At 51.1% G+C, this 19306-nt stretch overlaps 1 protein-coding gene across 3 annotated transcripts in view; it reads right to left on the reverse strand.

The window, feature by feature from the left end:
- The window catches only part of FAM78B (family with sequence similarity 78 member B), a 115972-nt gene extending 96702 nt beyond the window's left edge, over positions 1 to 19270 (reverse strand). For all 3 annotated transcript variants that reach the window (XR_006680833.1, XR_006680832.1, XM_004706759.3), the window contains exon 1: positions 19008 to 19270. Coding sequence is in view for 1 of the 3 variants with exons in the window: in XM_004706759.3 (XP_004706816.1) it covers positions 19008 to 19270 (263 nt within the window). In the remaining 2 variants the exon portion in view is untranslated. The remainder of the gene's footprint in view (positions 1 to 19007) is intronic.
- Between the last annotated feature and the right edge of the window lie 36 nt (positions 19271 to 19306).

A 19306-nucleotide genomic window follows, 5' to 3' on the forward strand; every position in this document is an offset into this window, starting at 1 on the left:
ACCGTTTCTCCACCACCAACAATGGGGTGCTCAGAAACCTCCGCTCTTTTTATCTTGCCTCGATAGGACTAGAAAACCATGCATTCTATGCCGAAGAGGAGAGACGAAAAGCTTACTTTGGTTGATGGCTGAGCAACAGAAGAGTCTAATAAACAAATCACATGGCAGACTAAGTGGGGAAAAACCTCCATTATAAATTTCTTCTCAAATGCATGGTCGAGCTTGCAAAACAAATTCCAAGGGATGAAAAACGAAGATGAGCCTCACCACAGCAGTCAGCAGGCTGAGTTTCAGAATGCCCGAGGCCTAACATGTTGAGTGGGCTGCCAGAAGAGTCATGAACCCAGTATCACAGACACTTCAACCAGCCTTCTCGTGGTTGACAGATCAAGTAAATAAAAACTGATATGAACATAGAATGTTTTACACAACATCAGGTGGGTCTTAAGGACATGAGGCATAGTGAAGACACTTTTTTTAACCATATAGGAAGCAAATAAAAAACGTTTAGAACTTGGATGATAGGAACCACAGAATTTTCAGCTAGTGTGGAAGGCGCTTTTTGCCAAGGAGTTGAGCGGCAGGGAGGTCAACCTGAGTCCTGTCCCGGGCCATGTGTGTATCAAGACATTTACAGCTAGGAGTAGCATCCAAGAAGTGGCCCACTGGAGAGTGTCGCATTGTCACAGTTTAGTTCGTTGTTGTTGGCTGCCATTCAGTTGGCTCCAATCATGGCAACTTCATGTTTAACAGAACCAAACACTGCCCATCCCTGCGCTACCTTCATCATCAATGGTGCATTTGCCCCCATTGTTATGACTATGCGTCCATTCGTCTCACTTAGGGGTTCCCTCCAGTTCAATGACACTCAACCAAACATGATGTCTTTTTCTAATGAGCCACTTTTCCTCAAGGGGCCATGGTGAGCCAGATGAAGGACCACTATCCCTGCCACCACGGAGCATCTGTGCTGCCCTGCAAATCAGTCTGTGCTCTTGAGGGCTGGGCATACCAAGCCATCGACCTGTTTCTCTCTCACGGGCTGCTTTCTCTCTGGTTGCTCCGCTCCAGTCTAACCAGGGACATTTCTAAAATTATATATTTTTCAAATGGCCTTGTTTTCCTTTCTGTGGAGTGTTGAATATATGGTGGTGTTGTCAGGCCCTGTAGAGCTGGTTCCAGCCCTGTGCACAATGGAACGGAACATGCTCTGCTGCTCGGTCATCTTCACAGGCATCGCCATGTGGATGCCCATTGCTGCAGCCACTGTGTCAGACTCTCTTGTTGAGTCTTCCTCTTTTCCACCGGCTTTCTTTCTACCACGCAAAGTGCGATTCTCTAAGGATCGGTCCCTCCTGATAACATGTTGGAAACACATGAGACAACGTTTCCCAATCATTGCTTCTAAGAACTCGGGCTGTATTTCTATAAAACATATTTGTGATTCGTCCGACAGTCCATGGCCAATATTCTTTACCAACACCCTAATTGAAATGCATCCATTCTTTACCAGGCTTCCTCCTTCAGCTTTCCCAAGAGGTGATTGAACATAGCGTGGCTCAGGTCAGGCGCACACTAGTTCTCAGGAGTATCTCTGCATTTTAACACGGTAACTAGACCTTTTGCAGCAGATTTGCCGGAATGCAACATGTCATCTGATTTCTTCCTGCCTGCAGCTTCCATGGGCATTGATTATAGATCCAAGTAAAATGAAATCCTCCACAAGGTCAGAATTTCTCCATTTACCTGGTGTTGCTTATTGCCCCATGTGTAAATATTTTTGCTTTCTTTATATTGAGGTCTGATCCAGGAGAAGGGCTGTGGACTTTGATCTCCTCCACCAGTAAGAGCTTCAAGTCTTCTTCGATTTTAGCATGCGAGGCTGTGTCATCTACACATGGCAGGTTTTTAATGAGCCTCCCTTTAGTCCTGGTGCTGCGTTCTTCTTATACTCTGGCTTCTTGGATTGTTCCGCATACAGACAGTAAATCAGGTGAGGTGATGCAGTCTTGCGACATACCTGTCGTGATTTTAAACCACACATCAGCCTCTGGTTCTGTTCAAATGACTGCTTCTTATTTGACGACATTGTGAGGAGTTCGATGAAGGGTTCTAGAATTCTCATTCCTTACATTGTTATCCATAACTTTTACGACCACGGTCTACTGTTTTTGTGTATTTAGCGAACTGCAAGTAAAATATTCCTGGTATTCTCTCATCTGATAGACTCATGTGCTATCAGCTAAGGCTCATCTGATATCAGCACTGATATCTCTGGTTTCATGTCCTCTTCTGAATCTGGCTTGAATTTCAAGCAATTCTCTGTCCATTTACTGCTGCTACTATTATCCAATGATCTTCAGCAACATTCTATTGATGTATGATATTAATGATATTGTTAGCTAATTTCCTCACTGTTAGAGCACCCTTCTTTGAATTGGGCACACATATGGATATCCTCCAGGGGAATGGCCGACTAGCTAGCTCCCACAGTTCTTGGTCTAGACTAGTGAGCACTCGCGGTACTGTGCCCATCTGTTACAACGTGAGGCTGGCATTTCTTCTTCAGTTCTTTCCGTTTGAGGAATGCTGAGTGTGCTGTTCTTTCAGATTCTTCCTTCTCCCGTTTTAAATTGTGGATTAGATCGGGGTTTACATTTCATATCGCCGTGCCCTTTTGGCTTTCTCATTCCAGGACTTTGCCTATTTCAGTGTAATACTCTACTTGGCTGCCCTTTGAAATCTTGTTCAGCTCTTTTAATCACTTCTTCCATTTGTTTTAGCTACTCTACTTTCATCAGATACATATATAGTATATTCTTGTATGTATAAGTCATGTGCCATATACACCTGTCCTATATATACTAGTCATGTATAATAAAGTCATATGTCAATATATATGCATATAGGTGAATATATATTATGGTTTATATACTATATCTATACACACACAAGAATTTGATTCTAAATCCTAATTCTGATGACCAAACAATTCAGGAAGCACCAGATGCTTAAGGCTGTCTTGAAGAAAAGGCTCAGCATTCAAGTAAGAATTTCTTTCTCATAATGCAGACCTAAGGACGCCTGTGATCTGATTTGATCAAATGTCACATTCTCTTACCCAATCAATCATTGATGTGGCTATAGAGAATTAGCTGCTTAATTAGCTATGCACAGATCCTAAGGTTAAAAGTCTACAGGGCGGGCTTCCACCAAGATGCAGTCATGTAGACAAGTGTTAATTCTCTCCTCTGTTCACCTTTGTGATGCTTTCTGTAGGAGAAAGAAGCCCTTTAGGATTCCACTGGGCAATATTCTGTCCTAAAACATAGGGCTTTCACTAGCTAAGTTCTGGAAGGAGCTGGCAAGGGCTTTCTTCCTAGTCTGTCTTCATCTAAAATACTTCATGGAAAATGGTCTGACATGGGTGGACCTGCTGGTATTTAAAATACCAGGGACGTATCTTCCAGCATCACAGCAACCCCCACGACACCACATTATGACAAAGCGACAGATGGGTGGTGGACAATGGTTTCAAACACACCGCCATCATGCACACAGGAGGTGGGCAACACTGTTCTATTATATGTAAGGTCACCGTGAGCTAGAGCTGACTCAACTATAACTAACACCAGCAAAATTAAATCTGAACACTGACCCAATTCAATCAACCTTCCTCCAGGTTCCAACTCTTGGCCTAATTATGCAGCAGCTCTGGTGCTCAAAGTCTTTCCATTGCAGCTGAGCAACTGCACAGGGACCTGGATGGTCGGTTGTCTCTGGGGCTCATGTTTTGAAAGAGACCTTTTCCAGGGGCATTTTTGAAAGAACAGAAAAAAGAAAAATATAAAGGTCAGTGCAGGAAGACACCCCTACCTTGCCTGCAGAAGGACTGTCTTGATGTTCTCTGTTTGTATGCTGCCTTCTGCCCTTCTGTCTCAAGCATCTCTTAGCTCAGACCATTAAGCTTAGCCATGTGACTGATGTCTACTATGTTCGGGAGCTTTTCAGCAGCTTTGGCAAACAGAGACTCAGGTGAGTGGTGGTTCCCCAGTCTCAGATGGGGAGAGAAGCTGCTAATCCTGCGTGGGTGTTTTAGCTTCATATGTGACCGGGCAGGGTTGGGTGTAATGTCAACAGTTTTATTGGGTCTTGATGGGCCTTGTTGAGCAGTAAGTAGGCAGCCTATGGCTTCTCTCTGACCTGGCCACACTCCTTCAGTTGTCCTCCTTCTCACAGCTTAGCATCTGCTCTTGACACCCAGGCCTATCTTATGATTATATTACACGCTGAATTCTGTCCTCCCAAACAATATGCTTACATTCTGATACATGTGGAAAGTGACCTGGTTTGGAAAGAGGGTCTTTGGAGGCATTATCAGTTATTGTGAGGTCATCCTGGAATAGGGTAGGTCCTAGGAGGCCAGGTGGCATACGTAGTGTTTATGATTTGGACTTTGGTCCTCAAGGTTTGGTGGTTTGAGACCATCAGCTGCTCTGTGGGAGAAAAACAGGGCTTTCTACGCCTGCAAACAGTTACAGTCTAGGAAACCCACAGGGACGTTCTACCTTGTCCAGTAGGGTCCCTAGGAGTCGGCATGGACTCGATGCCAGTGGGTTTGGTTTGCTTGTTTCTTTAATTTCGTATGAGTGATGCTCCCAGAAGAGGGCCACACAGTGAGGACAGCTGTGAAACGATGGGGCCGGGACCGGAATGGCGCGCGTCCAGCCCCGGCTTGCCGAGCGGTGCCAGTCACTTCCAGAAGCCAGGATAGGACGCCTGGGACAAGTCTCCGTTGATGAGTCCAGAAAGAAACAGACCTGCGGATAACTTGATTTCAGACTCCTAGCTTCTGTAACTGTGAGAAAGAGAATTTGTGTGATTTTCAACCACCCAGTTTTGTGGGATTTTAGGTACCAAGAGGACCAGGACAACAAATCAACCCCCTAAAGCTTCTTTCGGACCTTTTTCTTTGCCACAGACCTGCTGTGAATGAGGAGGCCCTGGATAGAATGCTTCTTGAATTGATTCCCCTCTCCCCTGCCTCCTTCCCTTGGATCCAAACTCCCCACCCTTCAAGCTACGGGAGAGCTCCCCACGCACTGTCCTCAATGCATTGCAGGGCCTTCCCCAGACATCCAAACTCTAGTCGAATTAGAAGCAATTTCCTTGTAAAGATCGTCCTCGGCTTTTGAAAACTCACTCATGAGACGAAAGTGGAAGGTCAGTCCTGGCTTGGAACAGACTTGGCGGGGGGTGGGGGTGGAGCAGTGAGGCTCCTGGGCTCCAGGAGAAGGTGGCAGGGTGGCCAGTGACGGTACCTTAGGACTGAGAAGAGGGCTGCTCCTCCAGGTGTGTCTCCCTGTTTCAAGGGGGGAAGAGGAGTCCACCAGAAGGAACCAATTAGAAGTCCTTAGAACAGACCAGTAGGAGAACAGGGATCTTGTTAAGGACCTGTAGCTTGAGGGACTGGCCTGAGAGTACCTGCCTGGGGTCAGAAACCAGGCAGGGAAGCGTTGGAACGGGCACAGATACGGTGCAAGCAGCAGATGTGGACAAAGGCAGGGAGGGAGTCAGGCAGCAGGGTTGATGAGACAGGTGGCAGGAGCCACAGAGTCACAGGACTTGAAGAGGCACGTCGGGCAGGTGGAGCAATGATGGAGAGCTCAGGGCGGTTAGGAGAGCTGAGAGAGCCTCCTCCTGGAGTGTAGGACCCAGGTTCCCAGGCAACGTTCTGAGAGAGAAGGCCAGGCTTGAACATGATTGGGAAAGCATGCCCCGCAGACCACCGGTCATCCCCCGCCCCCCAGATTCCTCCTCAGGAGAGGCAGCAGGGCCATTGGTTTGGAGTCAGCCAGAGGAGTGGTGATGACCGGGTGCTCCGAGGGACACCCACACAGTCCCCTCTGCCAGCCTTCCTTGGGGCACCCCAGCACAGCCAAAGGGACTGAGTGGTGGCCTCCGCCTGCTCGCTCCTGCCTCACCTGCCCCCCCCCCCCCCCCCCCCCCCCCCCCCCCCCCCCCCCCCCCCTGGGATTAACAGACGGGGCAAAATTAGATCTTGACCCTCTGCAAACACGTCTCACGTTAAGAGGAAATAAAAGACCAAACAAAAAAAATTTTTTTTTGCGAGAAAGCCACAACAGAAACAGAGTCTCCAGGCTGCCAGGATATCCCTCTCAGACTCCCCCATCTGCTCTGCTCCGCAGGGACCTCCCAGCTGAGCCCTGCTGTCAGGGGAGGGCCCCTGGCCCCCTCACAAGCTGTCACCGCTGACACCGCTTGGATCTCATTTCTTCGGGAGCTGCCAGGGGCCTTGAGGCAACCTTGCCTGTCAGTGGGCAGGGGGCCAGGGGGCCCACATATGCTATCAGGGAGGACGGTGAAGGCAAAGGTTTCTGGGTGGTTGGGCACCCAGGCTGAATCGCAATTTCTACCCTGGTCCCTCCTCCCTTGGGCAGCCAAGGCATCCCATTTCCTGCCATCTGGGAAGGACGTCTCTGGGGAGGCCTCTCTTTTCTTCCTGGCTAATCACTGTGTACGGACACCAGGAAGAGGCTGGTCTCTGGGCCTGTTGGCAACTATGGAGACCTCCCTGGGGCTATCTCACAGTCCTCTCTGTGCTGCCCAGGGATGGTCCTCTTGCACATTCGCTGCTACTGCTGTGGAGCACACGGGCACCTTGCAGAGAGCAGGGCGGGGTGAGGAAAAACTCAAAGATAGTCACCGCTGATTGCTGCTATATAGGCTAGGGGTTTCCCCAGCCTTGCGCCTGTCCCCCGTCAGGGCCTGGTGTGGACCTCTTGAGAAGAACCATGGCTACAGAGTACAATAGGCCTCTATGGAGTACTGATTCTACCATCTACTCCTGTGTCACTGCCCCGCTACGACCTTCAGTGTCCCCATCTGCAAATGGGAGGGTGGATGAGATGCTTTCCTGAACTGTCCTAACATTCCCAGAGTCTAGGGATGCTGTTGATGGACCACCTGCGTCTTTCTGGCTCCTGGCCTACTCTCCAATGTAGACTTGGCTGGGACTGGGAGCTAGTAGGTAAAGCGAGCTGACTCAGGCCTGGGATGGTCCCTTGGGTCTGACCCCAGGACCCTGGTCTCATTAGCATCCTGTCCTGACCAGCTGAGCTAACCAGGCAGCTGGGAGACCAAGAGACCTGCCATCCTTCCTCCTGGAATAGACCCTTTGTTTCTCAGGTCTTTTCAGCAAGAACAAAAGCAAGTGCTATGTTCCAGTCTGAAAACTCCCTTCATCCATCCATCCATCCATCCATCCATCCATCCATCCATCCACCCATGCATCCATCATCCATGCATCCATCATCCATCCCATCATCCACTTCATTATTCATTCGACACTAAGAAAAACAGAGAGGTGGGGAACGAGACAGCATGACATCATAAAGAATCACTGCAATGAAATCGATCTTCTAATCCCGACTCTGTCATGATTGGCCAGTAATTTATTACCCACGTACAAGCTGTGTAAACAAGTTACCCAACTTCTCTGCGTCTCAATGTCATCTACTCTAAAAAGGAAACAACATACCCACTTCACAGGCAGTGTCTACAAAGCATCTATCATCAGGTACGGGTGCGGTGAGTGGGGGTTACCGTGGTTGGTATTAAGTTGAATGAATTTGTTTATGGTTTCACGGGAGACGGAGCAAAAGGCAGAGATCTGCCCCATGGCTCCAACACAGGCATCAGCAAAAAGCGTGATCTTTGGCTCTGGAGGCCAAGAAGAAACCTTCAACAGAGTTTGAGGTAAAGTTTTTCCTGTAAGTCTCTTATCCTTCCTTAACACAACAACAAAACAAACACATGAAAGAGTGGAGGCTGTTTATGGATGTTTGAAACAGATTTCCCCCCCCAGTGGCTCAGCCATGTGACAGTCTGATGATCTGAGCTCCTCAGGCTCAGGTTGGGGTGGCCATTTGGAAAATGGGGTGCCCATCATGTGACCATCCTGGCTCTTGGGAGGAGCAAGAAAGCGAAGGGAAGCAGATCTCTACGATTCCTTCCAGCGTCTCTTTCACATGCCTGGCCCCAGAGCGTCACAAGCCCAGGGCAAAGGAACACATAATTTGCTCATGCCTGGCATTCCCAGGCTTACCAAATCCTGTCCCAGCCAGCACTCTTGCCCCGGCCGCCCCGAGCCCCTGGCCTGCCTGGTCCTTCAGGAAGCTGCCAAGTCTGATGACAGAGGAGGCCGTTTTATTGCTTCCCATTAGCCAGCCCTCTGACAGCCTCCACACACCCGGCCTGACACAGGCCCAGGAGCCAACCCCGGAAAGGTCAGGCCCCAGGAGAGGGAGCCGGCAGAGGCTTTCTAAGGCAGCCTGTCACGGCGGCCCCCAGCAGCCCCCCAGCCCTGTTGGACAGCATTCTGCCTTATTATTGTTTGTTAATCTGACAGGCGGAAAGTGTGTCTTTGCTTCTGTTGAGCATGTTTAGCTGTCTCTCGCCTGCCTTCAGAGGCCATAAATGGTGCCCCAGTGTCACCCAGAAGTACCCACTGTGTACAGCTCGGAGGGTGACCCCTGTCCCTGCTTGGCTGACTGTGCATTTGGCCTGCGAAAGGCATTAGGGCAGGGGGTGGGAGGACCGAGTCTCTCAGCATCTGCCAGGGCAACCTTGGCCAAATGATTCCATCTTGCTGGGCCTCAGCCTGCTTATGTAAAGTGGAAAAATGCTTGCCTTTAATAAATCTCATGGTTATTTGTGGGACTAAAGGAGATAAACAATTTTAAAAGTATACTTTTTCCTGTTTAAAAAACTCAAAAAAACTCATATCGTGTATAATTGCCACTTCAACTTTTCTCCCCCCACCTGTACAATTGAGTGATGACACCAATTACATTAATCATGCTGTGCAACCCTCACAGTAATTGTCGCCAAACTTCCCGTCGTCACACACGGGGTGCCCCAGAGGCGGAAGCAACACAACTGGAAAGAGCAAACATCACAACTACAATAAAGGAAACTCGCAGGTTCCTAGGGGAGGATGCCCCTCTCTTCTTCCTCCCTCTGGTAACTGGGAACGAGATCTTGATCCCAAAGAGATGCAATTTTAAAGGGGGCTTGGAGAGAATCAACGTCTACTAAAAGCAGTTTGGGAAACCATCGTTTCACAGGTTGGTCTCATTTATCCACTCAGGTGGGAAGCCCCATAACTCTTTCACGAGCAGCTGCAGGTCTTACACACGGTAAAGTTCTCTCCCTCCCCTGCTCCTGCTTTGGCCACACTGTCACTCCTAGCTGGACTGACGCTGCTGTAGAGGGGGCCGGGGGCGGGGTGGGTGCCTGCATCTGAGAACACGGCTGGGCTGCAGCGTCACAAGCATCATGGCTAGAGATGGGGTGCTATCCAGCTCCCCAGCTCAGAGCAGATACCAGAGAGCGACTTGTAGTCGGGATGAGGAATCTCCATCACATGCCCTCTGAAGCAGGCAGAGAGAGCGGCCTGGCCCCAGCCAGAGGGGTGACATGTCAGAGCTCAGACGTCTCTCTGGCAGGGGAAGCCGCAGGGCCACAACTGTAGCCCCCTGTCTCTAGAGCTTGACCTAGAGTCACCTCTGTTAGTAACCACGTCTCTTTCACCCTCTGGAATAACAACAACATGAGTCCTGGTAGCATAGCATTGGGATGCTAACCACTCTTCAGGAGAAAGATGAGGTTTTCTGCTTTACAGCCTGGGAAATTCACAGGGGCAATTCTACTCTGTGCCTACAGGGTCTCTCTGAGCCTCTAGGGCAGTGAACACGTGCACGTTACACTTGGAAATGCACCTTCCCCTCCTCCACCTCACGTTATTCCTGAGCGCCTGTGAAGGAGACAGATCTTACTGTCTGTCCATTTACATACAGGAAAACCAGACGGCAGGTGGTGGAGGGACCCCACAGCTGGCACTTGATACCTAGGTCTTTTGACTCGAGTCCCTGTGCTGGGGAGCGGTAGCTAAATCCTCCGCGGGTGCAGCCAACAGTTCCAATTGGCTCACATCCCAGAACCCCAGGAGGGAGCAGGGCCCATGTAGCCGGCAAGGTGGCAAAGGGAACAGCACAGGAATTCCTGAAGCCACAGGTATGTGCAATGAGCTGGTACCTTCCATGACCAGGACGGATGTATCTTCCCTCCCACCCATGCCCCCACTCCCAATTCATCTACCCAACAGCAGTTGTTGAGAGACTAGGTGGGATGAGCTGACCCCTGTCCGGCACTTGACAGTCTCGGTGACCATCTGCTGGGCTGACGTCTGCCTGTCAAGGAAGCTCCCAGAAGTGTTATCACAGGCCTGTCTCTGATAGGTCAGCTTGGGGTTCCTGAGAGCTGGGGTGGAGGTTCTGTGCTCTCGGGGAAGGTGGGGGAACCCATCTGCTCCGAGGATCCCGTCTCTGCCTTCGTTGTCCCTGCCCCCTTTCAAAGCTCTTGCTACTAATGAATGCTGTTCTAGAGAGACCTCTAAGACGCAGGCGGGCCCTGCGCACTTGTCTCAACTTACAAAGCAGTGGGAAAGCAACACGCAAACCAGAGGCAAAGAACGAGCCAGGTCCATCTTGGGAAGCAAGAGAATGCTCTTAGGGGAAGCACCATCTTCTGCAGAGCACGCTGGGAGATCTCCTTCCTGAGATGTAAGGCAGGCCATTAGGAAGTGAGTGTTCAGAGGATGAGAGCTGGTTTTCTAGCTTGGCTACTTGCTGGCCAGGAGACCTCAGGCCAGTGACTTAACCTCCTTGAACTCTCAAACCTTCTTGGGCGAGAAGCTTGGAAGAGGTCAAGAACAGAAAGCAGCGTGCGCCGTGCGGGACACACAGGCCTATAGCATGTTCCTTTCTTCTCTGGCCCCAGCTTGTCCTTCCCAAAGCTGCACCTCCAGCCTCAGAAGGCATTCCTCGATGCCGACAACTCTGCTCGGCACACACACACTCACACGCAACGTGCACACTGGAACCCACCGCTCTCAACCCCAGTGTAGCCCCCACACTGATTTGTACTGGTAGGACATACAGGCAACTCAGCCTGAGAGCCCTCCTCTGAGGGTCCTCTCCCAATGACGGACTTCTCTGGTGCCACGGGGTGTAGGTACGAGTCCTCTCGGAGACTTCCAGCCCCTGCCTGGATCTAGGTCTTGGTGTGTTCACCCGAATGCTCTGTTACTGACCACTTCCTCCTATCCCCAAGATGTCCATGATGGACAAGTGAGAATCCCCGCCCCTTCCTATGCCTTATGAGTAACTGCTCTGTCTGCTACGGCAGCTTTTCTTCTCAGTGGACCACAGTGAGCGAGGGAAGGAGGAGGCTGGTGACAAGGGAGTTGTGTCCTCATCTGCTTGGGGACTAGAGGGGCTGAGCCAGGCTTTCCAGTGCTGGGATCAATGGCATGCTGAACTGTCCCTGTGACAGCTGGCCAAGCCATGGTGGTACACAGGCAGGCAGGGTGTAGGGTCAGAAGTCAGGACCCACAGTCCCAGCTTGCCCACTCACCACATGTATGACCACAGACAAGACACTGGCTTCCCGTGTACCTAGTTCACAGGGTCCTGTGCATGGCAGGTGGGATCAGAGTCTACACCAATGAGAGGGAGTGGAGATATCTGGGCTCTTGACTCCCATACCAGATTCTGCAATTGCTTAATAAATTGTCAGACTTCATTCTTGACCTAGAACATGAAGGCCGTGTAGACCCGGGTCTGAAGTGTCATCACATTCACTTCTGCTGCCACATGGGAGGTCACCGTTAACCTGCAGCTCATCCAGGTCTCCTCTCCTGCATTTCTTGGTCCTACGTGGTGCCCCGGAAGCCATCTGTTATCAGCATCTGGAATACACGAGCCACTGCAGTGGCAGCTCCCCTCCATCTCTCCCCTGCCTCTCTTGTCCTACTCATCTGTCTCCTCCATCCCTCTGGACCCCTGTAGGCCTGAGAGTCGTGCTTCCTCTCCAGTGAGCATAATGCTTCCTGATAAGACCAGCTAATCCTCTGCTGCTCCTCTTTCACAGAGATGGAGAAGATTAGAGGCTGGAGGGCTAGGCCACCTCCCCTTCAAGGGCACGCAGGACTTTTCATAAGGGAACTGAATTCTTCTTTCCCCTCGGATGATCTAGATTGCACCACCACCACCCCCAACCCCCATAATCCCCAGTGTTTCTGGCAAGGAAACGCTCAAGCTACTTCTAGCTCTTCAGCCCTCTGACTAGGGGTGTGCTGCATGAGCCGGAGGGTGGGGGATGGGTGGTACAAGTGGCATGGAGACTCATGTGGGCTTTCTGAATGGGTCGGTGACTCTAGTGCTCAAGGGCAACATGTCCAAGGGCGAGGGTGCCAATGTGACCAGTGAGAGACTGGGTCAGAGCCACGATGCACACGCAGCATCGATGAGTTGGTAACCGGCGCACGAGCAAATGGCTCTCCGCTGCGTGACGCATTTCAGCAATGGCTAAAGCCACCACCTTCGCAAATCTTGGGATTCAGGCCACAAGGTAGTGATGCACAGAGGCATGTATGACAAGACCTGGGCCACATCTCCTTGGGCAGAGAGTGAATACCACATGTTCTAGCAGGGGACAGAGGAGTGCAGCTTCAGGGTTTGTTGTGTGTAGTATACTTCAGGGAGGCAGGGGGCATGGCAGATACTGCAGACAAGCTCAGGGGAACAAAGGGCAGCATGCTGCCAGTGCTCACGTGCAGTTACACTGCACACATTTCAGCTCAGTGGCCACTGGCAAGCCTGGAGTTCAAGTGTCCTGTGGAGCTAGCCTATGGTTAAACACGCAAAGCTAACCCTGCTGAGAGAGACGACTTGTTGAAGAGGATGTAGGCTATTTGAGGTCAGAAAAAATGGCTTGCTTAGTGATATGTTCATCAAATATTTATTGAAATCTACTATGGATACCAAGCACTCTACATCAGACAGAGAACAAAAGGGAGACAGTACCTGCTTTCCTACAGCTTACGATCTAGTAAACGGGTCAGGAGTTAAACAAATGTCGAGGCAGGTGTTCAAGCAAACACTCCTATATTATTGTAAACTGTAAAAGACAGAGGAAAAAGACCAGGGCATTTTGCAAAAGAACAGGAGAAGTGAGGTTGAAACCATGAATCCAGGCTCTCTGAGGAGGGAACAGCGGAGGCCTGAGTGGGGAGCAGACATTCACTAGAAGAGGGTGAGGAAGAAGAGGGAGAGGGGAGGCACATGGAAGGCTCTGGTTTGGGATCCATTTGGTGGCCTTTGAAGAGTGAGAGCTACCATGACGTAGCCTTTTCATGACGGCGTTACCATCTGCTTTGAATATTTTTGTGGGTACCATGCATTTTGAGTAATGGAAGCCATTCTGAAGCCAGAGGAAACATTTTTTTTGAGGTAATACAGGTTTTGATAAGAATACAAGTGGCTTCTGGTGGTGGGAGATGGGGGTGGAGCGGGGAGGCGGCTGAGGTCCTTTCCTTCAGGCTTACAGTTTCACAGGTCCCTGCCAGGTGGCAGCACACCCTACACTACTGGGATCAGAGTTTCCCAAAGAACTCAGGAAGCCGAGGATGGTCCTGGGCAAGATATATTCCATGGGCCATTGAAGGGGTAAGAAAGAAATTCAGAGAGCGGGGAGAACTTTTCAAATAGTATTTCAACTTCATGCCACTAAAGGGTTCAAGCATCAAAGTGACGCTAGTATTTGCATTTGAAAGTCATCACTCTTTGTGGTGCATGGGAGTGAGCTGAGGTGGGCTGGAGGTGGCCAGGGGAACTAGGAGATCACTGACTGGGACTTGCCCTGAGGTGGTCTTGGTGGCCAGGGAGAGAGGTGGCTGGATTAGACAAATCCTGGTGATGGAATCAGCAGGATCAGACAGTGGATTGGATGGGCTGGGATATCCTAAGGCTGACACATTGACATTTCAGCCCAAGCACCCCAGGGGCTGCAGATGCTACTTACTAAGGTGGTGAAGAATGGCGGAAGTCTACATTTCAGGGTCCAAGGCTACAGTAGAGACCGAGAGTTCCCATGTGGGAGCATTACGCTTGAGATGTCTTTCAGAAAGCCTGGCCTGGAGGTGACTGTGCGTCAGAGAGCACATCTCCCACCATGGGGGTGGAGACATGAGACATGTCCACATGATCTCTATCTTGAGATGCAACAGGAACAGAGGCACAAGTGAAGAAGTAGCAAAAGAAACCAAAGGGTAGAAGTGATACTGGGCAGAGGAGGCCATCGATTCATGCGATGTTCTGGATAGGTGCGTGCCTCAAAAAAGCTCCTGCGGGCTCTGGCAGTAGTCACAGAAGAACTGAGCAAGAACAGTTTCCGATGGATAGAAACAAGCTTGGATTGACCCAAACAGTCAACAGAGGGCATCGGTAGAATCAATCCCTCAATTCCCTGGGCTCGGATGCAAAAATCGAGGGGGGGGGGGGCGGGCAGAGATTGTGTCCAGGAGAGCAGGAGCACGCCTTGACTCATAGAGGTCCGCCCAGGCCCACCGTTCTCCAAATTGGCAGTCGCGGTGGTTTGGCTAACCGTGTATTCTGAGATGTGGAAAAGGGTCTTTCCAGCGGCCTGAGCTCAGCTTCAGCTCAAGCACCCCTCACCCAGGCGCACCACTTCTCGTTGAAACCTCACTCAGGAAACCTCTTGCACGATCTGCTTTACCATCCAAATCGGCTTTATCCCAAAGGTCTCATGCCTCCAGTGGAAAGCCCTTCACTCCTTCCAAGAGGTGCGAAGGGCCTCCTAAACCCTCCATCTGGTTAAGAAGACCTCATCCCCGCCTTCTCTTTTCCAGATCCTGTTGTCCTGGGTCCTTCCCAGCAAGCCCCACCCTACCTTTCAGACCTCATCTCCTACTGTTCTACTTGAAAGCTTCGCTCCAGCCTACTTCAAAACCCAAACCAAGACCTGTTGCTATTGAGAGGCTTCTAATGGAATCCTGGCTAGATTCTTTTCTGAAGTAGATCGCTGCATCTTTCTTTTGAGACACCACTGGGTGGGTACCAACTACCAACCTTTGGGCTTGTGGCCACATACAGCACCCTGGGACTTCCAGCCAGTGGCCCCTTCAACAAACATTCTTGATTTTCCTACTTCCATGGGTTTCCTTTTTGTCCTCCTCTAGAAGGAGTCCCAAGGATCCCTGGTAGTGGAGAAGTTATGTGTTGGGCTACTAACTACAAGGGCATCAGTTTGAAACCACCAGATCACAGTGTGGTGGGAGAAAGACGAGGCTTTCTACTCCCATAAAGAGTTACAGTCTTGGAAACTCACAGGGACCATTCTATCCTGTCTTACAGGGTCACTGTGAGTCAGCATTGACCTGGTGGCAATGAGTTTGGTTTTGGTTGGCAGAATTAGCCCTTACCTGTGGGCCCACGGTGAGTTGGCCTCTGATCAGTGGTAACTAGTGTTCCCCTTGCGTGAGCTGAATCCTATTCATTCCTCAGAGCCCTGTCCTTGTCTCTCCACTTTGAGAAAACTGCCAAGTGGACCACTCTTCCCTCTCTTGCCCTGACTGTGCTCCCTTCTTAGGAACGTCTCTACAAATTGGGAGCGCTGAGTTTTCTCTGCTCATGTGCACGCCTCCTCCACAGAAGAGCAGCGAGGCTACCTCCTAGCCTCTGTGTTCCTCCCAGGTGCCCGCACACCCAGGAAACTTGGTGGCTCAGTGACTAGGTGCTCCATTGCTCGCCAAAGGACAGGCAGTTCAAACCCACCAGCCGCTATGTGGTAGGAGGAGGAGGAAAAGAAGAAGGAGGAGGAGGAGACGAAGAAGGAGAAGGAGGGGGAGACGAAGAAGCAGCAGCAGCGATGGCGGTGGCGGCAACAGTTGGCTCCTGTAAAGAGCACAGCTTTGCAAACTCTATGACACAGTTCTACTCGGACCTACAGGGCCGTGAGGAGGAGTTGGACTCACTCTACGGCAGTGGGTTTGGCTTGTGCGTCATAAGCCCTTGGTAGATATTTGTTGAATGGCGAGTTGATTGAGAAAAGCCCTTCCTCCCTGAAGGATGAAGACTCATGGCTGTCTTCTCAGCAGGGCTGTGCTAGCAGGATTCACCTGGATCACATGAGAAATGAACAGGTGCTGCAAGCATGCACCAGCCTGCATTCTACAGAATCCCTTGAGGAAGACCCAAGTCACTTTAGTTCAGGTTCAAATTAAACTCCAGTCATCATGCCCATCAGCTATTTTATATGCCCTTTTAGAAGCTTGTCCCTTTACCACACAAGCACAAAGGCTCCTATTTTCTTTCAACACTGTAGATGGCAGTTTCTTGCCATTTTAAGCCCTGGATGTCCTCTGGCAAGTCCCGTTTACAACACTGAAAAGGCAGTTTTCTTACCCAGGCCCTCTTGCTTTATGAAGCAGGAATATTACATAGGGGTGAACATTCAGCCTGCGGTGCTTTTTCTACTCAAGGGACAGGCTGAAGCAGGCATAATGACTAAAAGACCATGAGACTTTCATGCAACACGAGTTCCCATGACAAAGTTTACATGGGCAAAGTTTTCAGAGCATAAACATTTTTGTGGAAATGGGCTCATTCAAACCTGTGCTCCAAAGCAGCTGTAAACACCTAGCAATTATTGCAACCACAAAGAGACAGGTAGACTCGGGGCACGGATCTATAATAACATGCTTTATCATTTCTTGGGAACTATTTTTGCTTTTCTGTATCAACAAGAAGACAACCAATAATCTCAAAGAACTGAAAGTGGCCATCTAAAACCAGAACTTCAAAACCAAAACAAAACCAAAAAACTTCCTTTCAAATCCTAAAGAATGCAATGGGGAAGGGTCAGGGGGCATGTGTCCCTCTGAATTGTCACTGATTCATGCCCAGGAAAGCTGGTCCCAATGTGGACATCCCCTTTCCAGCGTGTCAAGGTAGTTCAACCACCAGGCCTGTTCCTATCTCAATGTGGCTTCTGTATCTTCTATGGGGAGGGACTTCACAAGTATTCCTGTTTGATTTACTGATTTACAAGAGATTGGAGGCAGGATAGAACACAGCTGTGAGATTCTGGAAACCAAGGAGCTGTTTCTGCTCAGATCATCATGAGCACCCACACAAGGGGCCTTAGGGTGCCCAGGGGAAGAGCTACTGCCCCAGCAGAGTTGCAAGCTGCCTTCAGAAGGAGGTTCCGGGGGCAGGGGCTCCAGATCTCAGCGTTTCCGGTGGCTTTGCCTGCCTTGACTGGGAAATAATGCATTCCGTACAAACAAAAACCAAAGAGTTTGAAGAAACCCATGTGTCCCGATATAATGACTCATTTGAGGGTGTGTCTCTTTTGAACTGGCATGCTCCACAAAAAGAACCTGGTGGTGTCGTGGGTTACATGTTGGGCAAGGTCAGCAGTTGGATAGCCCCAGCACTCAGGGGAAAGAAGAGGCTTTCCACTCTCATCAAGAGTGACACTCTGGGAAATCCACAGGGGCAGTTCTACCTGGTCTTACGGGATGGGTTGGAGGTGGAATCGACTGGATGGCAGGGAGTTTGCTTTTTGGTAATTTCCCACATCTTCCAGACATTGAGTACAGCGCCCACAGTCACAGGGGAACTGGGCCCTCCCAGGACACTCGGAATGGGCCTGGTCCAGGTGTCAGCTTTTGTGCTCAAAGAAAAAGTTGGGGGGTGGATACAAAACGATTCACCAAAATTCCTTTTAGCGCGCATGAGTAGCTGTTACCTTGCTTGCTCTCAGAGTACAATAAAAAGTCTGCACACTGCTGCTAAAAAAGGTGGCTTGACCTTTTAAAATGGGAACGTCCCCGCCCCACATGCATATTAACAGTGAACCCTGGGAGTGCTATAGTTTTACATTAGTAAAAGAAATGGGCTGGCTTTCCAGAAAAAAGGGTTTCCTACAGACTCCTGGCATATTAGGGTGCACCGTACCTGTACTATATATATCATCATTATCTGGAGAAAAGCTGGCCCCGAAGCTTTTAGCCACTGTAGCTGCCCACTCACTGTTCACAGTCTAGTTTTGGAAAAGGCGGGCGAGGGGTTAATAAACAATTAGCAATCAAAGTCCAGGACGCGCCCTCCCGCAGCCTGAGGTTGCACGCAGGCGATGGAGTCCCGGCGGCCAAGAAGCCGCGGCGATTCTGGGTCTCCACCGCAGCCGCCAAGCCTCGCGCGCACTGAGCAGCGCTGCTGAAAGTAGTTGGAGAGCTCCCAGCTCGCCGGCAGGATTCGGCGGTGGGCGCAGGGAATCCCTTCCAAGCACCGCAATTAGGAAAGTTTTGGAGAGTAAGTAAAAAGCCTAGAGAGAAGAGACCGACTCTTTTCTTGAGCCCCCAAAACACCCCGAGTCACGGCAGCTGGAGGCTGCGCCCACAAGGCCATCCGTCCAGCCCGGCCAGGGCGCGCCCTGTGCCTTCCCCTTCCCCACCAGCAGAACTCGTCCAGAGGGCGCGGGGCCAAGGGCAGTGCTGCCCGTTCAAGGTTCCGTAGGCCTGAGGAGATTGAGCCGGTGTTGGCAGTCCAGGGGAAGGGCAGAACCAAGTCCCGCTCGGAACGCTTGCACCTTCCCCTTCACGTTCGCTCAGGTTTCTCCAAAGCACATGCGGCAAGGCTCACACATCCTCTCCTATGCACTCCTCTCCCTCTCTACACGTCACCCCAAACTCTTCCCGGGAACCCCCACGAAGAATAGACGGCACCCCCAAACTCCCAGGGCACCCGCCAGCTACCTACCCCCCGCACCTGCTCCTCACCAACCCCCCGTGTCGCGTTCTTAGCGCACCGCGCGGTTCGTGTTAACCGGGAGTCAGAAGCAAACCACCAGAAAAATGCCTTCGCGAGGAGCCTCCCTGCACCCGCCCAGTCACTGAAACAAAAGCGGAGGGAGGAGGGAGGTGGGAGAGGAGGCGGGAGGAAGGTTTAGAAAGAGGACGAGGAAGACGTAAGAAGGCGCTGGGGCAAAGGGACAGGGTGGGGACCGGAGACTGGGGCCGGGGACCCCGCTCCGGCTCCGCGCGGCCGGTCGCTTACATGCCCAGGTCGCTGTAGGTGTTGAAGAACTCCATCTGGTTGCACGCCTGGATCCAGCCCACCACCCAGGTCTCGTGGCGGGGGATGGGGGGCATGACCACGCGGGCCGAGGCTTTGAAGTAGGGGGTCTTGTAGCGCAGGACGATGGGCGAGGTCTCCTCGATGCGCGTGGGGCACTGGTCGATGGTGGCACACACATCGTACACCACGATATTCTCGCGCCGGATCCGCGCCTTGCAGGTGATGCTTTGGATACAGCCCATCCTGCCGCCTGGCGCCCGTGCGGCGCGGCGCGGGGC

This window comes from Echinops telfairi, unplaced genomic scaffold, assembly GCF_000313985.2.
Source record: "Echinops telfairi isolate 266 unplaced genomic scaffold, ASM31398v2 ScPeMD7_7424;HRSCAF=8462, whole genome shotgun sequence".
NCBI lineage: Eukaryota > Metazoa > Chordata > Mammalia > Afrosoricida > Tenrecidae > Echinops > Echinops telfairi.